The sequence below is a fragment of the Lissotriton helveticus genome, chromosome 5_1 (assembly GCF_964261635.1).
Source record: "Lissotriton helveticus chromosome 5_1, aLisHel1.1, whole genome shotgun sequence".
Taxonomy (NCBI): Eukaryota; Metazoa; Chordata; class Amphibia; order Caudata; family Salamandridae; genus Lissotriton; species Lissotriton helveticus.
Window position 1 is genome coordinate 718,515,485 of NC_136065.1, and position 20,544 is coordinate 718,536,028.

At 42.8% G+C, this 20,544-nt stretch overlaps 1 protein-coding gene across 1 annotated transcript in view; it reads right to left on the minus strand.

Annotated features, from left to right (window-relative positions):
- Positions 1–20,544, minus strand: part of ANXA7 (annexin A7) — a 452,163-nt gene that overhangs the window by 324,527 nt on the left and 107,092 nt on the right. The window contains exon 3 of the mRNA XM_078643136.1: positions 13,337–13,520. Coding sequence (XP_078499262.1) covers positions 13,337–13,520 — 184 coding nt within the window. The remainder of the gene's footprint in view (positions 1–13,336; positions 13,521–20,544) is intronic.

The window sequence follows — 20,544 nt, forward strand, 5'->3', positions numbered from 1 at the left end:
CTGTCCCTGGAACTGTGCCTGCGATGTGTGCGATATACCATGACTTTCCTGGATCTTCCGTATTTTCCACCACGTTTCTTCTCCGGACTGCCGCCAGATGCCCCTGTTCTATGCCCTCGGTTCTTCGCTGTCTGGTTCTTGTTGGATCGGACGACTACAACTTTGGACAAACGAGGACAGGGCTGATACGAATTTGCCCTTGTGTGCGATAGTCTTGTATTGGTTTGATGATCGGCATGTACTGGTATGATTATGTTTGACTTTACGGGGATCCTGAACTGTATCCTGATACTTTTTGACTTCCCGTGGGCCCGGTCCCCTTTCTCTCAGGCGGGTGGGTGGGTGCAAATAATACTGTCCCTTGGCCCTCTCCCGTGCGTGATACTTTCCCTTTCTCCCTTCCCCTCTCCCGTTTTTGTCCTTTGTTTCTGTCTTGTCCTTGCTCTTCTATATTTCGGGTTCTAATTAGGGCGACAGGCACGCTGCTGGGGGATAGGCCATAGCCTTCTGCAGGGGTGCAGGGTGGGCTTGTGGGGTGGGTGGGGAGGTCTGTCATTTTGGGGGGTCTTTTTCCTCCCCCTTTTTTCTCCCTTCTTTTGTTCTATGGCTCTTGAGTATCCCCTTTTTTCGGGGCTCTGTCTTGTCATGTGTCCCCCTGGCGTGTTTCTGAGGTATTTACCTTCCGGTAGTACTGTGATTATGGTTAGCTATGTGTTCTATCATCGACTTTTACTGTATACTTTGTACCGGATTTTGTTTTCCTGCTTTGTCGCCGGGGGGCGCGTGATTGGATAGGAGTCCCTTCTTTTTCCTTTTTCCTCCTTCCCCTCCCCCCTTTATGGGGGGTTTCCTTTCTTTAGTTGGGGTGCGTTTTGTATTGTTTTTCACGATGGGGGTCCTTTTTCATTGATGTTTGATAAGTCGGGTGGTTGCTGTGGTGGGTGAGCGTTGGACGGCGAGCGCAATTGCCTCTCCTTGTGGACCTCTGATTGGGCCTGTGTTTATTGATATGTTTCCTTCATGTAGGTTTTATCCTGTATTTTTATGATCGCCGGATCGCGGCGCACCACGGCCCCTCCCTTGTGGTTTGCCTCACTGCCCGTCATGATCCTGTACTCCCCGCCCCATTTAAAAAAAAGAGAAAACTACCCTTCTCATTTCCTGTTCCTGCGATTGCTCTATGGCTTTTGGTGTTTCTCCTGTCTCCTTGCCGTCATATTCTGTGGACACTTTTGTATTGCTACTAATGCTTTTGCTATGTGGTGGCCAGCCCGTTGGGTTGTAGGCCCGTATTTGTGAGCCTTCTCTGTACAATAAAGGTTTTAAAAAAAAAACAAAAAAAAAAAAACCAATTCAACCAGCAATTAAAATTCCACAGCTGACCCCTCATCAGGGGAACACAAATAAAATTACACCACAGAACATAAAATCCTGCCTAGGTAAAGTACCAGCTAAACGGGAACAAATACCATTCTGGTTAGCACAAAAAATTACCCAAATAGAGGCTGTGTTTCCAGACACCACCCCGTTAGAAAAACACAGTATTCTGACTATCTGTCTTCCAATGGGAAATCGCACCACACATCGAGGACTGTGACACTTGGGGTACAGTCTTTGCTTCCATCTACACAAAAACGCACAGTGTTCCATCTATTTCGGTAATACCAGAGGTGCTAAAACAAATTCAGGACGAATATGGTCCAGAGCCCGCTTTAACTCTTGGTATGAAATTACTAAAAGACTTCAAGCAGGTCTCGGCTATATTATTAGCCAACATAAAGGGAGAAGCAGCAAACGTGGCGATCCGCCAGAGGTTAAAGGAGACAGATATAGCAGACCAACCAGCTGAAATTGCCAGAATTATAGAAAAATCCTATGAGGAACTAGGTAGAGATAGTTTAGGTGGAATACCAGTAAAACCACAACTGATTGAAAGTCCTGAAAAAATATTTTTTAATAATAACTCAACATCACAAAAAAAGAGCTGGGATGGAAACAAACAATCCAATCCTAAAGAAAAGAAATTTCAGTCCAGAGGAAGGTCTCCTAGGCGAAGAGAAAAATCTCCAAACCAAAGACACAGGTCACCCCAGAGTGACCCCTCTGGGAAAAGATATAACCTTAGAAATAGGGATAATATAAAGAAGCCTGATAGATATCAAGACATTGATACACGTCCCTCTCAATCTTATCAGACTTCCTCGCAGAAATCGGAAAGAAGAGGACGATCAGAACAAAGAGAAGAGCACGCCAAGTCCAAAGACAAGGAACCTGCTCATCTAAAAAAGAAATTACAATTTCCAAAAAAGAAGGTAGCCAGTATCAAGGTAGTTAACAATGCCGAGAATACTGAGGACACAACTGAAAAACGGAGAATGGGCTCAGACAATGCTAGACAGCGCAGCAGAAGTGAGCATAGCTCGCAAAGTCCTTATGAATCATCTGGAGACAGTGGACACGAATGAATATCTTCAAGTGGAAACTGCAGACACCAGAGTTAGCAAACCTCACAAAATATATGAAATAACTTTACGTATAGAAGGGGATAAGACTAGAAAAATAAGGGGACTATTTTGGGATAATCTCTCCAAGGGCTATGACATCCTTCTAGCTGAAAAAGACTGGCCACCAGAGTTTGTCAGGGAGTGCCCTCATGGCGAAGAAATAATTATGCCTGCCTTCTCAAATCACATCCCAATTCATAAAAAATACACACTTGCTAGGAAGTGGGCAGTAGCCCTAGCTCCTGCTTTATATAAAAATCATGTAGGATGGGATGAGGACTCTCCTCCTCACAAAATCCAGTTAAAATCACAACCTACTGCACAAAGGCAGTACCCAATTAAGCAAGAAGCTAAAAAACAGGTAAAAGAAATCCTAGATCAGCTAGAATACCAGGGGGTGATTGAAACTTGCACCTCACAAATGAACAACCCTTTGTTTCCGGTCTCCAAACCAGACAATTCATATCGTCTAGTTTTGGATTACCGACACCTTAACTCATGTTGCAAAACTTTTGCAGTGCAAAATTCGCATAGTGCTGCACTAATGAATAACAGTGCGCAAAAAATACAAAACAACATTAGACATCTCTAATGGATTCTTTTGTCAAAACATAGCACCAGAGAGCAGATATTTGTCTGCATTCTCAATAAATGGCACTCAAAAACAATTCTGTCGGTTAGCCCAGGGGTACAAGAACAGCCCGGGAGTATTCTCAGCGAGAGTAACAGAATTACTACAAACATATGACGACGAAGCATTATCGTATGTCGACGACATTTACTTAACAGATGATGACTTGGAGACTCACTTGAAGAGAGTGAACACCGTAATACTTGGGTTCGCAGCAGAGGGTTACAAATTCAACTTTAAAAAATCCAGAATTGCCCATCTGACAGTCCTGTTCTTAGGATACGAATTATCAAGTGAAGGCAAAAGCCTGGCTGACAATTTTCTAGAGAAATGTGCCGTACTCCAAGCACCTAGAACACTAAAAAACCTACAGTCAATTCTAGGCTTCCTAAATTTCGGAAGAACATACATTGCAAATTACGCAGAAAGGGTCAAACCCCTTTATGATCTAATAAAACCAGATTTTAAAAGAACCAATTGGACTCAAATACACACTGAAATTCTGAGATCCTTACAAACAGACATGTTAATTAAAACAAAATTAGAAACACGTGATAACACACGCAATCTTGTGATTCGAGTCATCCCAGGAAGATGCGGATTCACATACCTGACCTCTAATGAGGGAGAAAAGGTACCAATTGCATTCAAATCACACTTGTACACAGAAGCTGAAAAGAAATTCAGCATTAAAGAAAAAATTGTTCATGCAGTTCAAAACGCAATAGCTAGAGAAAAAGATCAAGCAGACGGTAGACACATCACAGTCAGAACAGCAGAATCAGCCTTTGAGGCGTTAACAACACCATGTAATTTACCAACAACAACATTGAATCCGGAATGGATACAATGGGTGAATTCAATCACAACGGACAAAGTATACTACTACTTTGATCCAGAACTAGAGGAATTAAAAAATCTAGAATATGAAAGAACATTCCCTCTGCCAATCGACATTCTGCCCTTACGACAATACGCTTGTGTAATCTATACAGACGGACATGCTCAGCCCTCCGTTTGGGGAGAACAAGCATACAACCCCACATGTGAGATTACAAAAGAAGTGTGGCGCGGAGGTAAACTAAAACCTCTATTAACAAAAACACACTCAGTAGAAACTAATTCAGAACAACAAACTGAAATAATAGCATTAAAAATGGCGCTAGATAATGCGGATCACGAATTCCCGACACTTATAGTGTCCGATTCATATTACTGCGTCAAATCATATAACAACGATTTGCAGACATGGATTCAAAACGGTTACAAAGATGACACAGGTGCAACAATAAAGCAGAAACTGCTCTGGGAACAAATAGCTCTTTTACAAAAAGAACTACCAAAGACTCACGTGACACACTCACTGAGTCATCAGCGTGATGGCGTTCACGTTGCAGGGAATTCATTGGCTGAGACAGCCACAGCGGTAGCAACTAAATCGGCTTCCGTAGTTCGAAAAAAGCGTACAGTGAAGTATATTGACGGTGAAACAGTGCTGGCGGTGAAAACGTCATTAAAAGGCGACTGCTCAGCACTACCGATCAACTATCCACTCAATTATACATACATAATCGATGCAAACTCCGTCCCTTTTGCTCGAATCCCTGGAGTGGGGGATAGAGTGATTCCAAACATGGACAGGAGAAACTTGTTAATCGCAGACGCACATATGGGCGAGGGTCTCAGACACCTCAAACTAAAAGATTCTCTGGAAGAATTACAATCAAGGTACTGGTGGCCAGGCATGAGCCTGCATCACACCATGTTTGTAAAAAAGTGCCCCAACTGCAACAGGAATCGCAGTGGTGAGAGAAACTGTGTAATACCGTGTCGTTTCACTCCAGAAAAAATCAACAGTAAAAAGCAAGGCTTGCGATTAACATATACAGGCTAGTTTCCACTTATAATGTAGATCACCAGCACTCGGCTGACGTCTGGACTGTTATACAAAGATTTGCGAGTCTAAATGGCATATACGCTAAGAGCGTGCGATGTTTGACCATTGTTTTCACTCTAGCCCTCCAGCCTGAGGGGAAACATGGCCAAATGAGCATAGCACAGCGGGAATCTTCTCACTTCCTTCCTGAGGGATACGGGATGGTGTAAAGAAAAAACCAAGGCATAAAGCAATCTATAACGGAAAGGATATTAGGTTCGGGAGCTGAGTGGGTCAAACATCTAATAAGTGTCCAACGTAGTCTAAATAACTTGCCAAGAAATTCTCTGAAGGGATTCAGTCCGTACGAATTATTATTTGGAACTAGGATGTTAATCTCTGACCTTGACAGTCAGACTTCAGTGGTAAAGGAAAAAAGCTTTGATATCAAAGATCGTTTGGCTATTTTACAGGACTTAAACGAAACAAGAAAAGACCTGAGCAACATAAAGTTGAAACAGCAGCCAACAACCACTGAAGAACCACCACCTGTCCCAGCAAGACCTGTCTGGATTCCAAAAGTCGGGGATCTAGTCAGAGAAAAGATCGCGGTAAAGAAGGAATTTGGGCCTTCTTACAGAAAAGCAGTTCCTGTCTTGTCTGTCAACGGGACAAGATCAGTTGTACTACCGCCACTTGCTGGTAAAAAGGAGAGCCGAGTTGTATCCATCGACCTGGTAAAACCACAATCATGTGGCCGATAACAAATAGTAGGCCAAGTGGACTCCCCATAAGTAGCAGAACACCAAGGTTTGCTACCAGTACAGAGGTCCTAACAAAGAGGCTAATCACATTCGAAACGCCTACAGAAGAACAACAAGGACTATGCAACAATGCAATGGAACTTAGACCTCTGAAAACCCAAATAAAAACATTTAGCAGAGACACACCAATCTACAATGAAGTACCAAATGATAATGCAAGAAACAGTAATCCAGAAGCAATTGGAACAATTGACAGAACTGCATCCGGCTACTTCATAAACTTCGATGATTCCTCTGAAGGCTTCACTGAATCAAAAACACAGCCATCAACAAAAACCTTTAAAGATAAAGTTAAAGTACTTTTGAAACAACTGAAAGAAACATATCTGATTTCTCCATGGATTGAATTTTGGGTGGGTTTTGGTGCATTTATCCTCATACTTTGGCTCATCATGATACTAACATTGGGACGCTTCATTGAGGGAAAATATGCTAAAATGGACACAGCAAGTCAGAAAATCAACTTGATCCTCAAACCACACACATCTTCACACGTCGAGAAAAGAGAACTTTCTTCAGTCAACTTCACAGCCAATCCTATACCGGGTGGGGTAGCATGGGACAACACAGACTACGAAATCTATGGTCCGGTTGAAATCCTGAAATATCCACACCAGATTAAGATCTCATTGAGTGACTTTGTAAAACCAAGCTCATTTGCTGATGATTGGGAATTCGAAAGCATAAATAATATGATGTCTGACTTAGTAATGTCTGCTAAATTTACCAAACATGATTATTTGCAGGGTTCTACAAATTATGATAGTATGTATTGCTACAACCACTATGGTAACCATTTTTTACATAGATCTGCACAACCTAGAAATGTTTTAAATTATAATCAATGGGAACATTGTGCAACCCCTCCAAAAGGAAGCTCAAGAACCATTTACGACAAATATTCATATTTTTCAGGATTTAACATAAGTAATGCTGAAACATTTTATTTTAAATTGTCAAATAAGACAGGGACAAAGACCATGATAACAAACACGAAATTGATATATTCAGCCTCATTCTTTGAACAAATGAATACTTTTGGTTTTGATTATTGGGACAAAAATGTTGAAGTAAAAAGTGTTTGGGGCACAAAAGAATGGCAAGTACAGGGTATAGAATCTTTGTTTAGAGCCTGCATGATCCCAGAACAAATTATATTTTTAAATGACACTGTTCAACAAACTACCTGTCTTGGCCTAGCAAAAATCAAAGACTTAAATAAACCGTCTATTCCAAAACCAACAATGAACAGCAATAGCTCTACAGATGGAGATAGACGTAAATTATGTATTAAACCAAAACAGAACACATCCAGATTGGAAACAGTGGTTGATCTGGCCCACAGATACTAATAACTGTCAAGACAGATTCCTGAACAAAACACAGGGGTTCAAAATGACCAGGCCAGACCCTAGATATCCCCAAAGACATCACCCAGGGATAATAACCACCTACAGTGTGGGCAAATTATGCCTTCAATGGCTACAAACTTCCACACTGGCAGAAATTAAGCAACACCTAACTTTACTTACTGATGGTGCTGACTTGCGTGATTTCACTATGGGATCACGCAAACAGCGTCAAAAGCGTTTCATAGCAGCCTCTGTATATGCAGCATACAATGAGGCCTGGAAGGTTACTCAAATTGAGACAGCAGAAAGGATACGGGAAATTGACCGTATTAATTTGGAAAAATCACTTTCTGTAGTGGACAATGGGTTAATGACTCTGTCCTCCAGAATTTTTTCTTTGGACAGCATTGTGTCTTCAGCAATCGACATATTATCGCAGGACTTACTGTTGTTACAACACGGTCAGTCACAATTGCGTTCTATTGTACAGCTTGGCTGGACGTTACAAAATCTGCGTTCAGGCTATGTGCCTTGGCGTCTAATCAACACAACGTCACTATTCTATATCTTTAACCTTACTGATAGACAAATCAGTATGGCACAGAAGGGGGCTGATTATACAATCCTGAGCATTGAGAAACTTGAGAGATTACCAGTGACAATGTCAGAACGACCTGTCAGTGAATGGATAATACATGGGATAATTAATATTCCAATATCAACCTTCAGGTTTCAATACTGCCAAAAATATATACAGGCTGGCATGTACGAAAAAATGGGGAAAGGGTACATTAAAACAACATGGAACTTGCCCTATTCACATGCATGTGTCAGTAATAAAGGACAGAAAGTGTTTCTTAGTGGCAATAATTGTGCGATGTCACTAAGCGGTACACTTCTATGTAACGGAATTAGTTTGCATGGAGCCTGTGAAGGGAACTCAAATAACCTTTCATGTCACCAGCAAGGCGCACCTGCAACAGAGATAGAACCATTCTTTCAAAGACTCTATAATGGGAGTTACATTCTAATTGTAGATCGCAGATGTTGTAGTCTTATGCCCGGGACTCCTTATCTCGTAACTACGACTGCGAAGGTCAAGTGCTGTGGACGCTTATTGTTCCCCAGCTCCTTTCCAGACAGGGAGGCAAGGGCATGGCCCAACTTGAAAATTACTTCTATTCGAATAGATACTTTAAGCAGAATGAAAACAGTGCTTCTTCAGACGCCGACAAGGCTCACGTCATCAAAAGAAACATATGATCTCCAAGTCGCAAGGACGACTGCAGAGATACATTCATTGTTATCGACTAATTCCCCCATACATTTCGCAGAAATCCTGAATGAAATCTTAAATATTTCTGATACCAGTGGAGTCTCAAAGGTATTTAAGACAGTATTTTCGATGGCATTAACACCATTCAAAGCCATACTGGGTATTTTTCCAGGTTTCGTCCACTCGATTTTCGGCGGACTTCCCCTCATTTTAGGACTGATTGCAGGAATCCTATTCCTAGTCCTTATATTTCGTTATGGCAAACCATGTCACAGACAGAACACCTGCGACAAGGGAAGAAACAATCCTAGCCATTGGATACCGGGACCGGATATCAAAAATCCTGGGACTATCCCGGCTTAGAGACCTGAACATGACTTGGTTTCTATCATTTCGACCAATGTGGCAACGATGTGTTTTACCTGTATTAAGGTGCCTGCTATGCGGAGAAGAATGCGTGTTAGACACCTGTCTGACGCTACAATCGGATGCGCCAATGGATGCAGAAACATTGTTGAGTCCAACAAAGGCTCATGCTTTGTGCTGCCCTCAACGGCTACCAATCCTGATGATGGCATTCGTGGAAGCTTCACCACTACGATTAAGGGGTAGTGAAGTTCAAGATGAAAGCAGCATCGATCAGGTACGACCTTCTGTCAGCAATCCAAATCAGAATGTCAATGGAGACAATCATGCGCACGAATGCATGGTTACACCTTTTACCGAGTTAGTGGAACTCTCCCAGGAAGCTGTTGACAGCTTTTTCGAAAGCCTAAATGATATGATGTTCTCACCAGAGCAGAAATAGAAACTTTTGAGCAAGCTCGTACGCGGCGTTCCCTGAATTTGGCCTTCAACTTTAAAAATAAAGTCACATGAACAATTTTCCCTCCAGTTCACGGACAGCAACTTTTCCAACAGCCCCAAAATATTTTTGCATATTTTTCGGGACACTATCTTCTGCTTAAAGTAAGAACTATTCTTAAAGAACTAAAATTTCTAATTTTAGATAGCTTATAGACATTAGCTGCCCGCTGGAATGTTCATAATTATTTTATTCTGTGATGAAATGGTCTCGAACTTTTTTTCTGTATTAAGAGCCGTTTCATGTGTAAATTTTCATATACAATATAGCAATAATGTATACAAATGCGTGATTACTTTAGCATTTTCCTACGGCTTGAGTGCATACTATACATATGACTGCATTTTTTCCGTATATTTGATAATTTCAAAATGCATTTATGTATTTTGGGGTGGTAAGGTATACACAATACTCTATAGTATGTTTTACTATGCATAGATTAGTAAATATGTCCATAGTTAGCGTGGAGTGGGTGTGATGTATTCCTATAGGTTCTGTATCGATCCCCCTATTCCTGACCCTATTCTGGTTAACAAACTAACAAGTTAACTAGCAGTCATCCCATGAGGCAGAAAACCCCCATGATGCAGGAACTGTTATCTGATAAAGCCACACTACGGCACAGGAACGTGTTAACTGATTAGGTCATAACGCTTGCCATCTAATTAGACAAGCGATATTCCTCCAGCCCCTGATAAGGCATACGGAGTTCTCAAAACAAATCAAACCTATGACAACCTGGGAAAAACCCTGCGGCCATTGTTTTGATTTCACCGAGAACTTCAGCAAAAGAATGTGCTAACGACCTGGTCGTATGACATCCTTATTGACGTATCTATGTCCATCCTTACGTCAATCTCGGCACCTTAAAGGTATAAATATTACCGATATTGCCCTATGCAATGACACGCGGTGGTGACGAGGACGGAGCAGCCAGACTTGCCGAAGCCCAGAGCAGAGCAGACCCCGCTGGCGCAGCCCCGCCTTCTTGACGCGCTGAGAACGAGCAGCTGCCCATTTCTCCTGCCGAGAAATCCAGCTCCGGCGCTTCCGGGTAGCCCTCGCAGGCAGCCTGGAATATCGAGACCAGAGACGAGAGATACCATCCCTCATCCATCCTAGATTCCAGGTACAGAACTGAATAACCCCTCGCAGAGAATTCTTTAGTCAGTCACTTGGCAAAAACAAACTTAACTTAAACTGTAACTTTCTATTCCCGCCCACGTATTAGGCTTAGGTCAGGTACACGGGGTAGGCGTAGCTAGAAAACACCAGTTGAGTACGATTAGTCAAATGTATAGGTGTATGTAATATATTTTATTCATTTTAAACCTTCATATGGCTTAGAAACCATATCAATGTTTTTACAGTATTATTTTATACTTCTGCTTTTAATGTATGCACTTTACTTAACTATAAGTATTGCAATAATATCGATCCATTTCTCTTGTATGAGAAAAGAGACTGATCAATAAATAACATCTTTTATTGAACACGCCTGTCTCTTCCTTTTCTCTACAATCTGATGAGACTAAGAATGCACGTACTGACTGAGTAAAATAAATTGCCTTTTGTTTTCACACGACCCTCGAGATACACTCTTGATTAGGGGAGAGCAAAGTTGTCATGTTCTATGGTTGTCAGAAACTAAATCCCTTCTTGTCTATCCAGGGAGGTTCAACTCCTCCTTGCCTATTCGAGAAAGTTTCTAGTGAACTCTGAGCTAGCTGGCGAACCCAAAACTTTAAGTCTAATATCGACAGTAGTAGACCTAGTTAATGTCTGGTCTAGGCCTATACTATTGAAGGTATTATTCCAATGCGCAGAGCCTATTGGGATAATAGGAACTACACTACAGGGCGTTTTAGGTGCTACATGAATAACAGCCACATGTTGAGCTTTCTTTTGAAATATTTCCGTGATTACTACTTTACCCCGCTTCTGTACTGCGCTTTCTTGCAAGGGGACAATGGGGCTCTCGTTTTGTACAGACGGTGCCCCTGATAAAATCTCTTCACATTCTTCTACAAGTAATTCAATACTAGAGAGTACACAATTGGGTGCTGCATTGCGTGACTTTTTAGCCTTCTTTCCTTTTTTCCCATTGTTATGGTCAGGGCCCCCTTCAATAGCTTTCCTTTTCCCCATCAGTCTTGATGCAACGTCTAGTCTAAGGCAATGTGATCTGTGCCCGCTTCAAAACGTCCCACTTGTTACAGTACCTTTTACAACTGGGCTTCTGGAGCCACAACTTAGGGGGGTTGCCCAGCCCCGCCACAGACTGTCACAGACTGTCACAGACTGTCACAGACTGTCACAGACTGTCACAGACTGTCACAGACTGTCACAGACTGTCACAGACTGTCCGCCCTTTGTCCGGGCTTCGTCCGGCACGTCTCACGCGCGTCCCGCACTGACCAGATGACGTTATCTAGGGCTGGTGGGCGTGGTGGCGGGCCTCTGCACAGGTGGGCTCACGCACGGACTCCTGGTCCCTGGAGTCCTGTGCGGCGTGCAGGTGATTGCCCCCAAATCCTAACTGCCTCGATAGATTTTCCCCCTCCAGGGGAAGCAGCAGCTCTGATGGAGGTGAAATCGGCAAGCGAAGCGGGACCCGCGCCAGCTGGTCTGGCGAGCCGTTATATAGGGCTGGCGGGCGTGGTGGCGGGCCTCTGCACAGGTGGGCTCACGCACGGACTCCTGGTCCCTGGAGTCCTGTGCGGCGTGCAGGTGATTGCCCCCAAACACTAACTGCCTCGATAGATTCTCCCCCTCCAGGGGAAGCAGCAGCTCTGATGGAGGTGAAATCGGCAAGCGAAGCGGGACCCGCGCGAGCGGGTCCGGCGAGCCGTTATCTAAGGCTGGTGGGGGTGGTGGCGGGCCTCTGCACAGGTGGGCTCACGCACGGACTCCTGGTCCCCCCCTCCCCCCTCTCCCCCGCCCCCCCCCCAACAATGAACACAAGGCCCGAGTCAGTGAAACGAGGAGCAGGGGGGTGCAAGGCGAGGGGAGAATAAGGGGAGCAATTTACTGGGGAACCTGGAAGGATAAAAGGCAAGAATTGGGGCGGGGAGCGCATTCCTTTGAAGTCTGATGTGGGGGGCAGGGGATCGCATTCCTTTGAAGTCTGATGTCTAGGCCGATGGTGTTTGATGTGCACTCGCCTGGCTCACATTAACTGTACACGATCCGCAGCTAGGTAGACTTTTCGGACCGCTTACTATAATCTCGACAAACAAGCATTGCTAAAGCAATGCTGTAGGTCGAGACCTAAAAACAAGAGTATGGGACAATCCCAAACCACTGAGATTGTCTGAATAACTGTGCAGCATGGCTAGGGGTCACAAGAGTGAAAAACATGCACATATAGTTTCACTGCAAGCAGCTTTGACATTTCCTGACAGTGAGAACATTAAGACTCACAACACATACATGGAGGGGGCCGGGTATAAGAATTAACCTTCAACCAAAAAATATATTTGTTTAAACCGAGGTCCTGCTGTTATTTACAGGCATCATTTACATTTTTTATAATAATTATTAACAGTATACTTTTTAGATCAGCCTTTCTTCAAACGGTTTTCCTTGCATACTTTATATAAGAAGCCAATTAGGGCTAGATGTCCTGCATTTAATAATAAAAATACTACTATAATTTGCATTACATTATCTTCTCCTGCCTTTAAAATAAAAGGGCATGCAAAGAGGTCCACTCGCATATTAGCTTTTGAGACTAGATGAACTGCTACAATGAAAAAAATAAACTGATAGTTAAGAAAGAACAATTAAGATTGGAGTTCTCTGATGCACTTATCTCTCTCGCATACCAAAGAAGCCATTCCATGAGGCTACCACTGAAACAGGGCGCCAAGTTCTTCAAGGCAATGCCCAATTGACACAAACCAATCGGGTAGCAAGACCTTTCAATTTTGCGAAACAGAGATTTAAAGTAACGCCCTCATTCCCAAGAGGAAGTGAACGAAAAATAATTACAAATGCAAAACTCACCTCCAGGGAAAGACGGCATTCCTCCAGGGGGGTAACCTCCAAATGCAGGGTACCCTCCTGCCCCGGGGGCACCACCACTGATATCCGGCGGATATGCACCTCCAGCCATTTGTGGCATTCCTGCAGCGCCAGTAGGGTATGGGTAGGCATTACCAGGTGGAAAGGCACTATCCCCCCCTGGAGGCTTAGTAAAAAAAAGAGAAAAAACAAGCAAAAGTCACCACATTTTTAGAGCCAACACTAACTGTTTCTTGGTACTTTATTACATATTTCATAATATTTGCAGTAAAAGTAGTTTAATGAAACCGGTAAAAAAAAAATCCTAACATTTCACATATCAAAATAAAATGCCACCATTTTTGAGAACAGGAAAATTAAACCGTCTGGAAATGTGATAAAGACCCTTGTGTTGCAATAGTTGGGGAATTTAAGATCAAATTAGATTGTGATAGGCCTGTAAAGTCGCAATCTATTACAACGTGCAAGTGCAAAGAAAAGAAACCATTTCGGTCATGGGCAGGTCAAACTGTGCAACACTGAAGAGATAATTACTAGGTACCTCATGCTCCCCACTCAGGGAACACGTGACCTTGGGCAGTCCCGCTGTTTATTATCACTGTTACCTCCCTTTTCAGGCAAATCCATTTTTAAACAATTGCATTTCACATGCAGTCAATAATACCAGGCCCTGCAGCTACCACCTGCATCTTTAGTCTCAAAGCGCTGGTTGTATCACCTTATACTTGTCAGGGGCGTCACTAGGGGGTGCGGACTGCACCGGGTGACACTATCACATGGGATGACACCGTGACACAAAAATGCAAAGTATTACTGTCTATGATTTTATGTCACTCTATGAAATTATTCTTATGCATGGTTTCAGCCCAGCAACAGAAATGTATTATTGAAATGTAAAAATATCTCTGTTCTGTTAGTTATAAACACAAAACGTGTTATAGTTTTGTTTTGCGTGTATAATAACCCCTCCAGAAGATAACTGTGTATAGTTACAGTAATAGATAAAAAATGAAATGGCAACTAGACTTTTATATAATCTGGTTACGCTGTTGGGTGCTAGCCCAACTTTCTCTATCAATCATGCCACATGGAATACATAAATCAAAAAGGCCAAGTGGATACCAGCAAAGAAAAGCAAAAAAGGAAAAAAAATGAATCACTCTCAACGCTACGTGGATCCATGCTTCAATATGTCAAGAGACCAGATGATGGCCAGGGTTCATCAAAAGAGACAGTTCCTCGGCCACCAATTGATAATGCGGATTCTGATGCTAGTATGCATTCTGCAGAAGAGGAAGAAGTTGAAATAGAAGAAAATGAAGCAGAAAAACAAGGAAAGGAAATGGAAATTCAAATGGATGAATTTGAAGCAGAAGAGAGTACTGAAAGTGACTCTAACCAGGATACTGTAAATGAGATGATGAATGAGGTTAAGGGGGAAAATTGGAATATTTTAGATGATGCTTCTTTTTGGACTACACCAGTTCCAGATCATTTGCTGTTTGTAATTATCAAAAGTGGAAGTGCTTCTTTCGAGAACAAAGATGGCTCTTTCAGAATTGCGACAAGGCAAGATCCAAAATCAAAAGGAGATGTTCGCCAGCTACCTAAAGAGTGGTTTTACAAGGTGATGCCAAATGCCGAAAAAGTGTTGCGATCAAGGATTTCTCACTTGTCAGTGAGAAATTATATTGTTTTTGCTGCCGACTCTTTGCTGCTAATGCTACAGACACGACATCCAAATTTGTGACTGGGTTTCAGATGTTGTGGAAACTGAGCCCGAAAGTACATAATCATGAGACATCTGAAGAGCACTTACATTGCCTTGAAAAATGGAAACCATTGGGCAGCAGGACTTAGACTGCACAAAACAACTGACGCCGAAAGTATTGCTTTGATGGACATAGAGAAGAAAAAGTGGAGAGACATCTTGTACAGGTTGCTCGATATCACATTGTTTCTTGCCAAGCAGAATCTGGCATTCCGGGGCCACAATGAAGATGAATCTTCATTGAATAAAGGAAACTTTCTTGAAATGGTTGAGATGCTTTCTAAATATGACCCAGTGCTGAAAGAACACCTAATGAGATAAAAGCGAAGCACATGTAAACTCAAAGCATCAGTATCTTATCTTGCACCAAAAACTCAGAATGAGTTTATAAATGTCCTAGCAAATCATGTGAAGGAGAAGCTGGTCATGGATATAAAATCTGCCAGGTATTTTGGGATCGTGTTCGATAGCACACCTGCTATATCACACACTGACCAAATGTCCGAAGTGATCAGATATGTGAAAATCCAAAATAGGAAAGTTGAAGTAAGGGAAGTGTTTCTGGGATTTTTTCCTTTAAAGGGGAAAAAAAGCTGTTGACCTCAGTTCTGATATTCTTAAAAATCTGGAAAGTAATGGACTCGACATTATGATGTGCCGCGCTCAAGGTTAAGATAATGCTGCCAAAAAGGCTAAGTTCCATGGGGGGTGTACAAGCCATTTTGAAAAGGAAGAACAGGAAAGCTATTTTATTAATGGATGTGTGGACCATTCACTTAACTTGTGCTGCCAACACTCTTTTGCTGAAAATGCTTTGTGTGTGACTTTTTTTGGAACTCTTGAGACAATGTTTCCTTCTTTGCTGCTTCCATTCACTGATGGGATGTTTTAATGGACCACACTGGAGTCTCAGTGAAAACACTATCAACAACACGCTGGAGTGCTCATCATGCTGCAGTAAAGGCAGTGAAAGAAAAATTTGATTAATGTGTGGCGGAAATTGAAGCTCTATGTGATCCAGATGAAAATTTAGACACAAGAGGTACAGCCCCAGATCTTTTGCCTGCTGTTTGCAATTTCACGTTTCAGTGCTACCTCTACTTTTGGTGTGATGCACTTGAAGTTAATCTTACACACCTATACCTTCAAACGAAGGGCTTAACTCTTGACAAGGTGGTGACAAAGCTAGAGACGCCAAGGCTTTTTCTGTATGAGCAGCGCGATCATCTAGTGGAGCAGGCAATTGAACAGGTGCTTTTAAAATCAGACCAATATGGAATTTCAGTAGAGAGCAGACCCAGGTTCAAGAAGAGGATGACAGGTGAGAAGACAAGAGATGCTGGACTAACTCTGCAAGAAGAAAACAAGAGGGCGATGCTTGAGTGTATTGATAGTTTCCATTCTGAACTCCAGATCAGATCAAGAGACATTAAGGAAGTAGCATCCATGTTTGAGGCTGTTCAAGCTAAGACTTTGATATCTGCCACTGAAGAAGAGTTACTGGTGTCCATTCCAAAATTGTCCACTTTCTATGATGAGTTATCCGAGGGAGAGCTTTTATTAGAAACAACAAGGCTGAGCAGGCACCAGAAGGCAGCAGAGATGGATTTCGAAGAAGCCAAAGACTGGTCAGTATTTGTCGTTCTGAAATTCATAGCTGAATGGGACTTCCTAGAATCTCTCCCATATCTTTCAGTGAGCCTACAACTATTTCTTACAATCTGTGTGTCTGTGGCTTCATGTGAGAGGAGTTTTTCAAAGCTGAAGTTTATAAAGAACTATTTGCGATCTACCATGGAACAGTCAAGGTTTTCTGATCTTGCAATATTATCAATTGAAAGTGATTTGGGGAAAGGAGTTGATTTCGATGAAGTAATTAACGAGTTTGAAGCTTTAAAGGCCAGGAAAGGAAAGTCCTGATTAGTCGAGATTTAATGTGACATTGTAATTTGTACTGTTGCATACTATTCTGGCAGTTGCTGATTGTGCAAACCCAATACAGAACAGTTACAACCTTATCTCATGTAACAGTAAAATTTAAAGTTTAATGTTAAAATAAAAATACAAAAGTAACATATTTTCTATGTAGTTCTTAGTTCTTAACTTCTTACAATCTTTTACCTCCGACCTTGAATTCAATTTTTCTTCTATGGCCTTTGTAAATATAGCCAGGACCTAAATTTAAAAACGTTACTAAGGATTCTGTATGGTCCAGTTATTTGGTACTGGCGGACTCGGAGGAGGTCCATGGGGTAAGTCATGAGGGGATGACACCATGACTTACCGCACTGAAACTGTGTGAGAAGCTGTGCTGCAGACATTTTATTCTCACTTTACAAGTTAAAACCAATCAGTGAGTCGCATACCCATACAACACAAGAGGGGGGGGGGGGGGGGGGGGTTAGTCAACAGAGTATCTAGGAAAAACCTCAAGGTCCGTGCCTTCACCCGAGCTCTGTTACAATTACATTTTATTAACGCTAAGGAGTCAAATAATTTACTCTATTAAGGTATGGGGCTTAAAAACACGCCCTACTTTAAGGATGTCGAGTGCACAAAGGAGGAGAACAGGTGCTCATGTGCTTCACAGCAAGCCTTCATCTCCAGAGGACAAGACGACCTAGAACCTGTCCAACTCTGTCTATTGGAATGTACTTGCATAGTTTAACAGTCAGGCTGGGGTGGGTCTATTCATCTGGTCACTCCGAGAATGAATTAAGGTCCTTTCATTACACTACTAATGCATCCAAGTAAAGTGAGCACAGGTTTACAGCTTTGGAAAGAAAGATAATATTTTGTGTTGGGGGCAAAAAAATTAACTAAACACACATTTAACCCATTTAGCAATTGGACCAGCAACGCATCTTCATTCCGGGTCAGCCACCACATGGGCCATGCACAGGCGGTGGTCCCAAGTGCCACACCCATGTGTGTAATCAGACCAAGTAGAAGTCACACTTCAACCATGTAGAAACCCTTCCCTATACTCTCCTCCTTCAGAACAGTTTTATTTTGGTGGCACTATTTGGAACTCATGCTGCCTAGCGAAAAAGAGCCCACTCGCTTCAGTGTCACAATTGTTTAGAGTCCTGATGGCAAAAGTAAACATAAGTATCACCGAAGACATCTGCATCTCGAAGCAGAATCAGTCCCAGCCCAGTGGCATTAAACATTATGCCCAGTATTGATCCTGAGGGATACACTTCAGAGGAGGTGTGTGCTACACAATGAGTCAAGCCCAACCATTTCTGAACAAAAAAAGGTACACATGCGTTAGGTTAAACTAATCCTGTAGTCTATAAATCCTAACAACAAGTCTTAAAATGTCTTCCAAGTGCTGCTGGCAGAGCTGCACCCCAGTAAACCATAGATAAAGAGAGCTCAGTGGAAGGACCCAAACAGTGAACTAACCATGACGCAAGGTCTGAAGTGGACTATCTATACCCCACCAATGTCGACTTTGGGATCAGGAAAGGTGTGCACTCAACACTAAAAGCTGTTTCGCCTGCAAAATTCTCAACTATAGGAATAGGTGAAGTATGGATATAAGTTTTAGACGGCACAGCCGGGATGTCAAGCAGAAGGCTTCCTCTATGGAGACAACCACTACAACGCCATCGTTACACCGCTGTATGTTTACAACGCGGGTTTTACAACGCAAGTCATTTCAACGACACGCTGGAGGGCGCTGCAAGCTAAGGAACAGTACGATTTACTATCCAACACCTTCCCTACTGTATGTAGACTGGTGTTGGAATAGTAAATCGTACTGTCCTCAAGTCCAGCGCAAGTCGTTGAAACGACTTGCGTTGTAAAACCTGCGTTATAAGATACCGTTTTCAACATGATCGCGTAGTATTATCATACATTCCTTCCTCTATTTATAAGCAGGTAAAATCGGACTGTTTTTGTCGAGCCATCTGCTACTTTCTCACATGTTTTTAACTCATTTTAATGACTAGATATCATAGCATAGAGAAAAGAATTAAACAAAACACTGATGCTGAAAGTTATTTAGTATCTGCAGTATGATATGGGCCTCTACATTCCCCACATCACATTTCTGCTGGGGATTTGTCAACTTATGGCTGCGGAACTTAATTGCAGCGCTCTGACTGGTGTTGCAGCGGTTTTGCAAATTTAGTACAAAAACAAAGTTGAAAAAAGGAATGATGGGTGGAAAGAACGAAATGTTACAATTTGTATTTCACAAGCGTAAATATATTTAAACACAAAATTGTAACCACTTAAAAATTGATTTTAAAAAATCTGCGGAAGATTTTGCACCATGTCATTTAGGGTGTAAATGTATTAAAAGCATTAACCCTGCAGAGAACCATTAAATGTCCACTTTTGTTTTATCTTGGCCTCTGTATTAAGGACAGTGAGCTCTCTAAACTTTAGTGCCTCTGCCAACGGTTCGATGGTGCTGGGCCTGATAACACTAAGCCACGCAGGAGCCTTAGTCAGTGGGTCAGATAGTGATTATTTATTCCAGAAAGGCTACTGTATGGGATAAAAGCCGGAACTATGTACAAGTGAAAATTTTCTTTATTGAATTAAAACTAACACAGGCTCCGCATTGGCGCGGAGCTAAAGCGAAACCAGGAAGACGGTCACCCAGGCCCTCGTCGCCAGCCGTCTGGACTACAGGAACACCCTCTACACTGGAACTACAGCCAAACTCCAGAAAAGACTCCAGCGCAAAGAGAACGCCTCAGCACGACTCATCCTGGACATCCCTCGCCACAGCCACATCTTGGCCCACCTAAAAGACCTGCACTGGCTCCCCGTCAACAAGAGAATCACGTTCAGACTCCTCACCCACGCACACAAGGCTCTCCACGACACGGGCCCGAAGTACCTCAACAGCCGACTCACACTCTACACACCCACCCGCCAGCTCCGTTCCGCCAGCCTCGCCCTCGCCTCCGTCCCACAAATCTGCAAATTCACCGTCTGAGGAAGACCCTTCTCCTACCTGGCAGCCAAGACATGGAACTCCCTCCCCACTCACCTACGGCTGACCCTGGACCATCTCTCCTTCAGGAAACCACTCAAGACCTGGCTGTTCGAGCAGTAGCGACCCCCCCTCAGCGCCTTGAGACCCTAACCGGGTGAGTAGCGCGCTATACAAATTCTATTGATAGGTTGATTGATACAGCCGCTCCGCAGGTCACCAGCTGTCAACATTCCAGAACTGACAGCTGGTGACAGGGAGCAAGATACAGTATGGTGTCCGATATGGACATAAATGAACAGATCACAACACATCTTTCCCTGTAAGGAGATGAGGGAAAAGAGAGCGAGAGAAGGAGAGAGAGAGCGAGAGAGAAGGAGAGAGCGAGAGCGAGAGAAGGAGAGAGCGAGAGCGAGAGAGAAGGAGAGAGAGCGAGAGAGAAGGAGAGCGAGAGAGAAG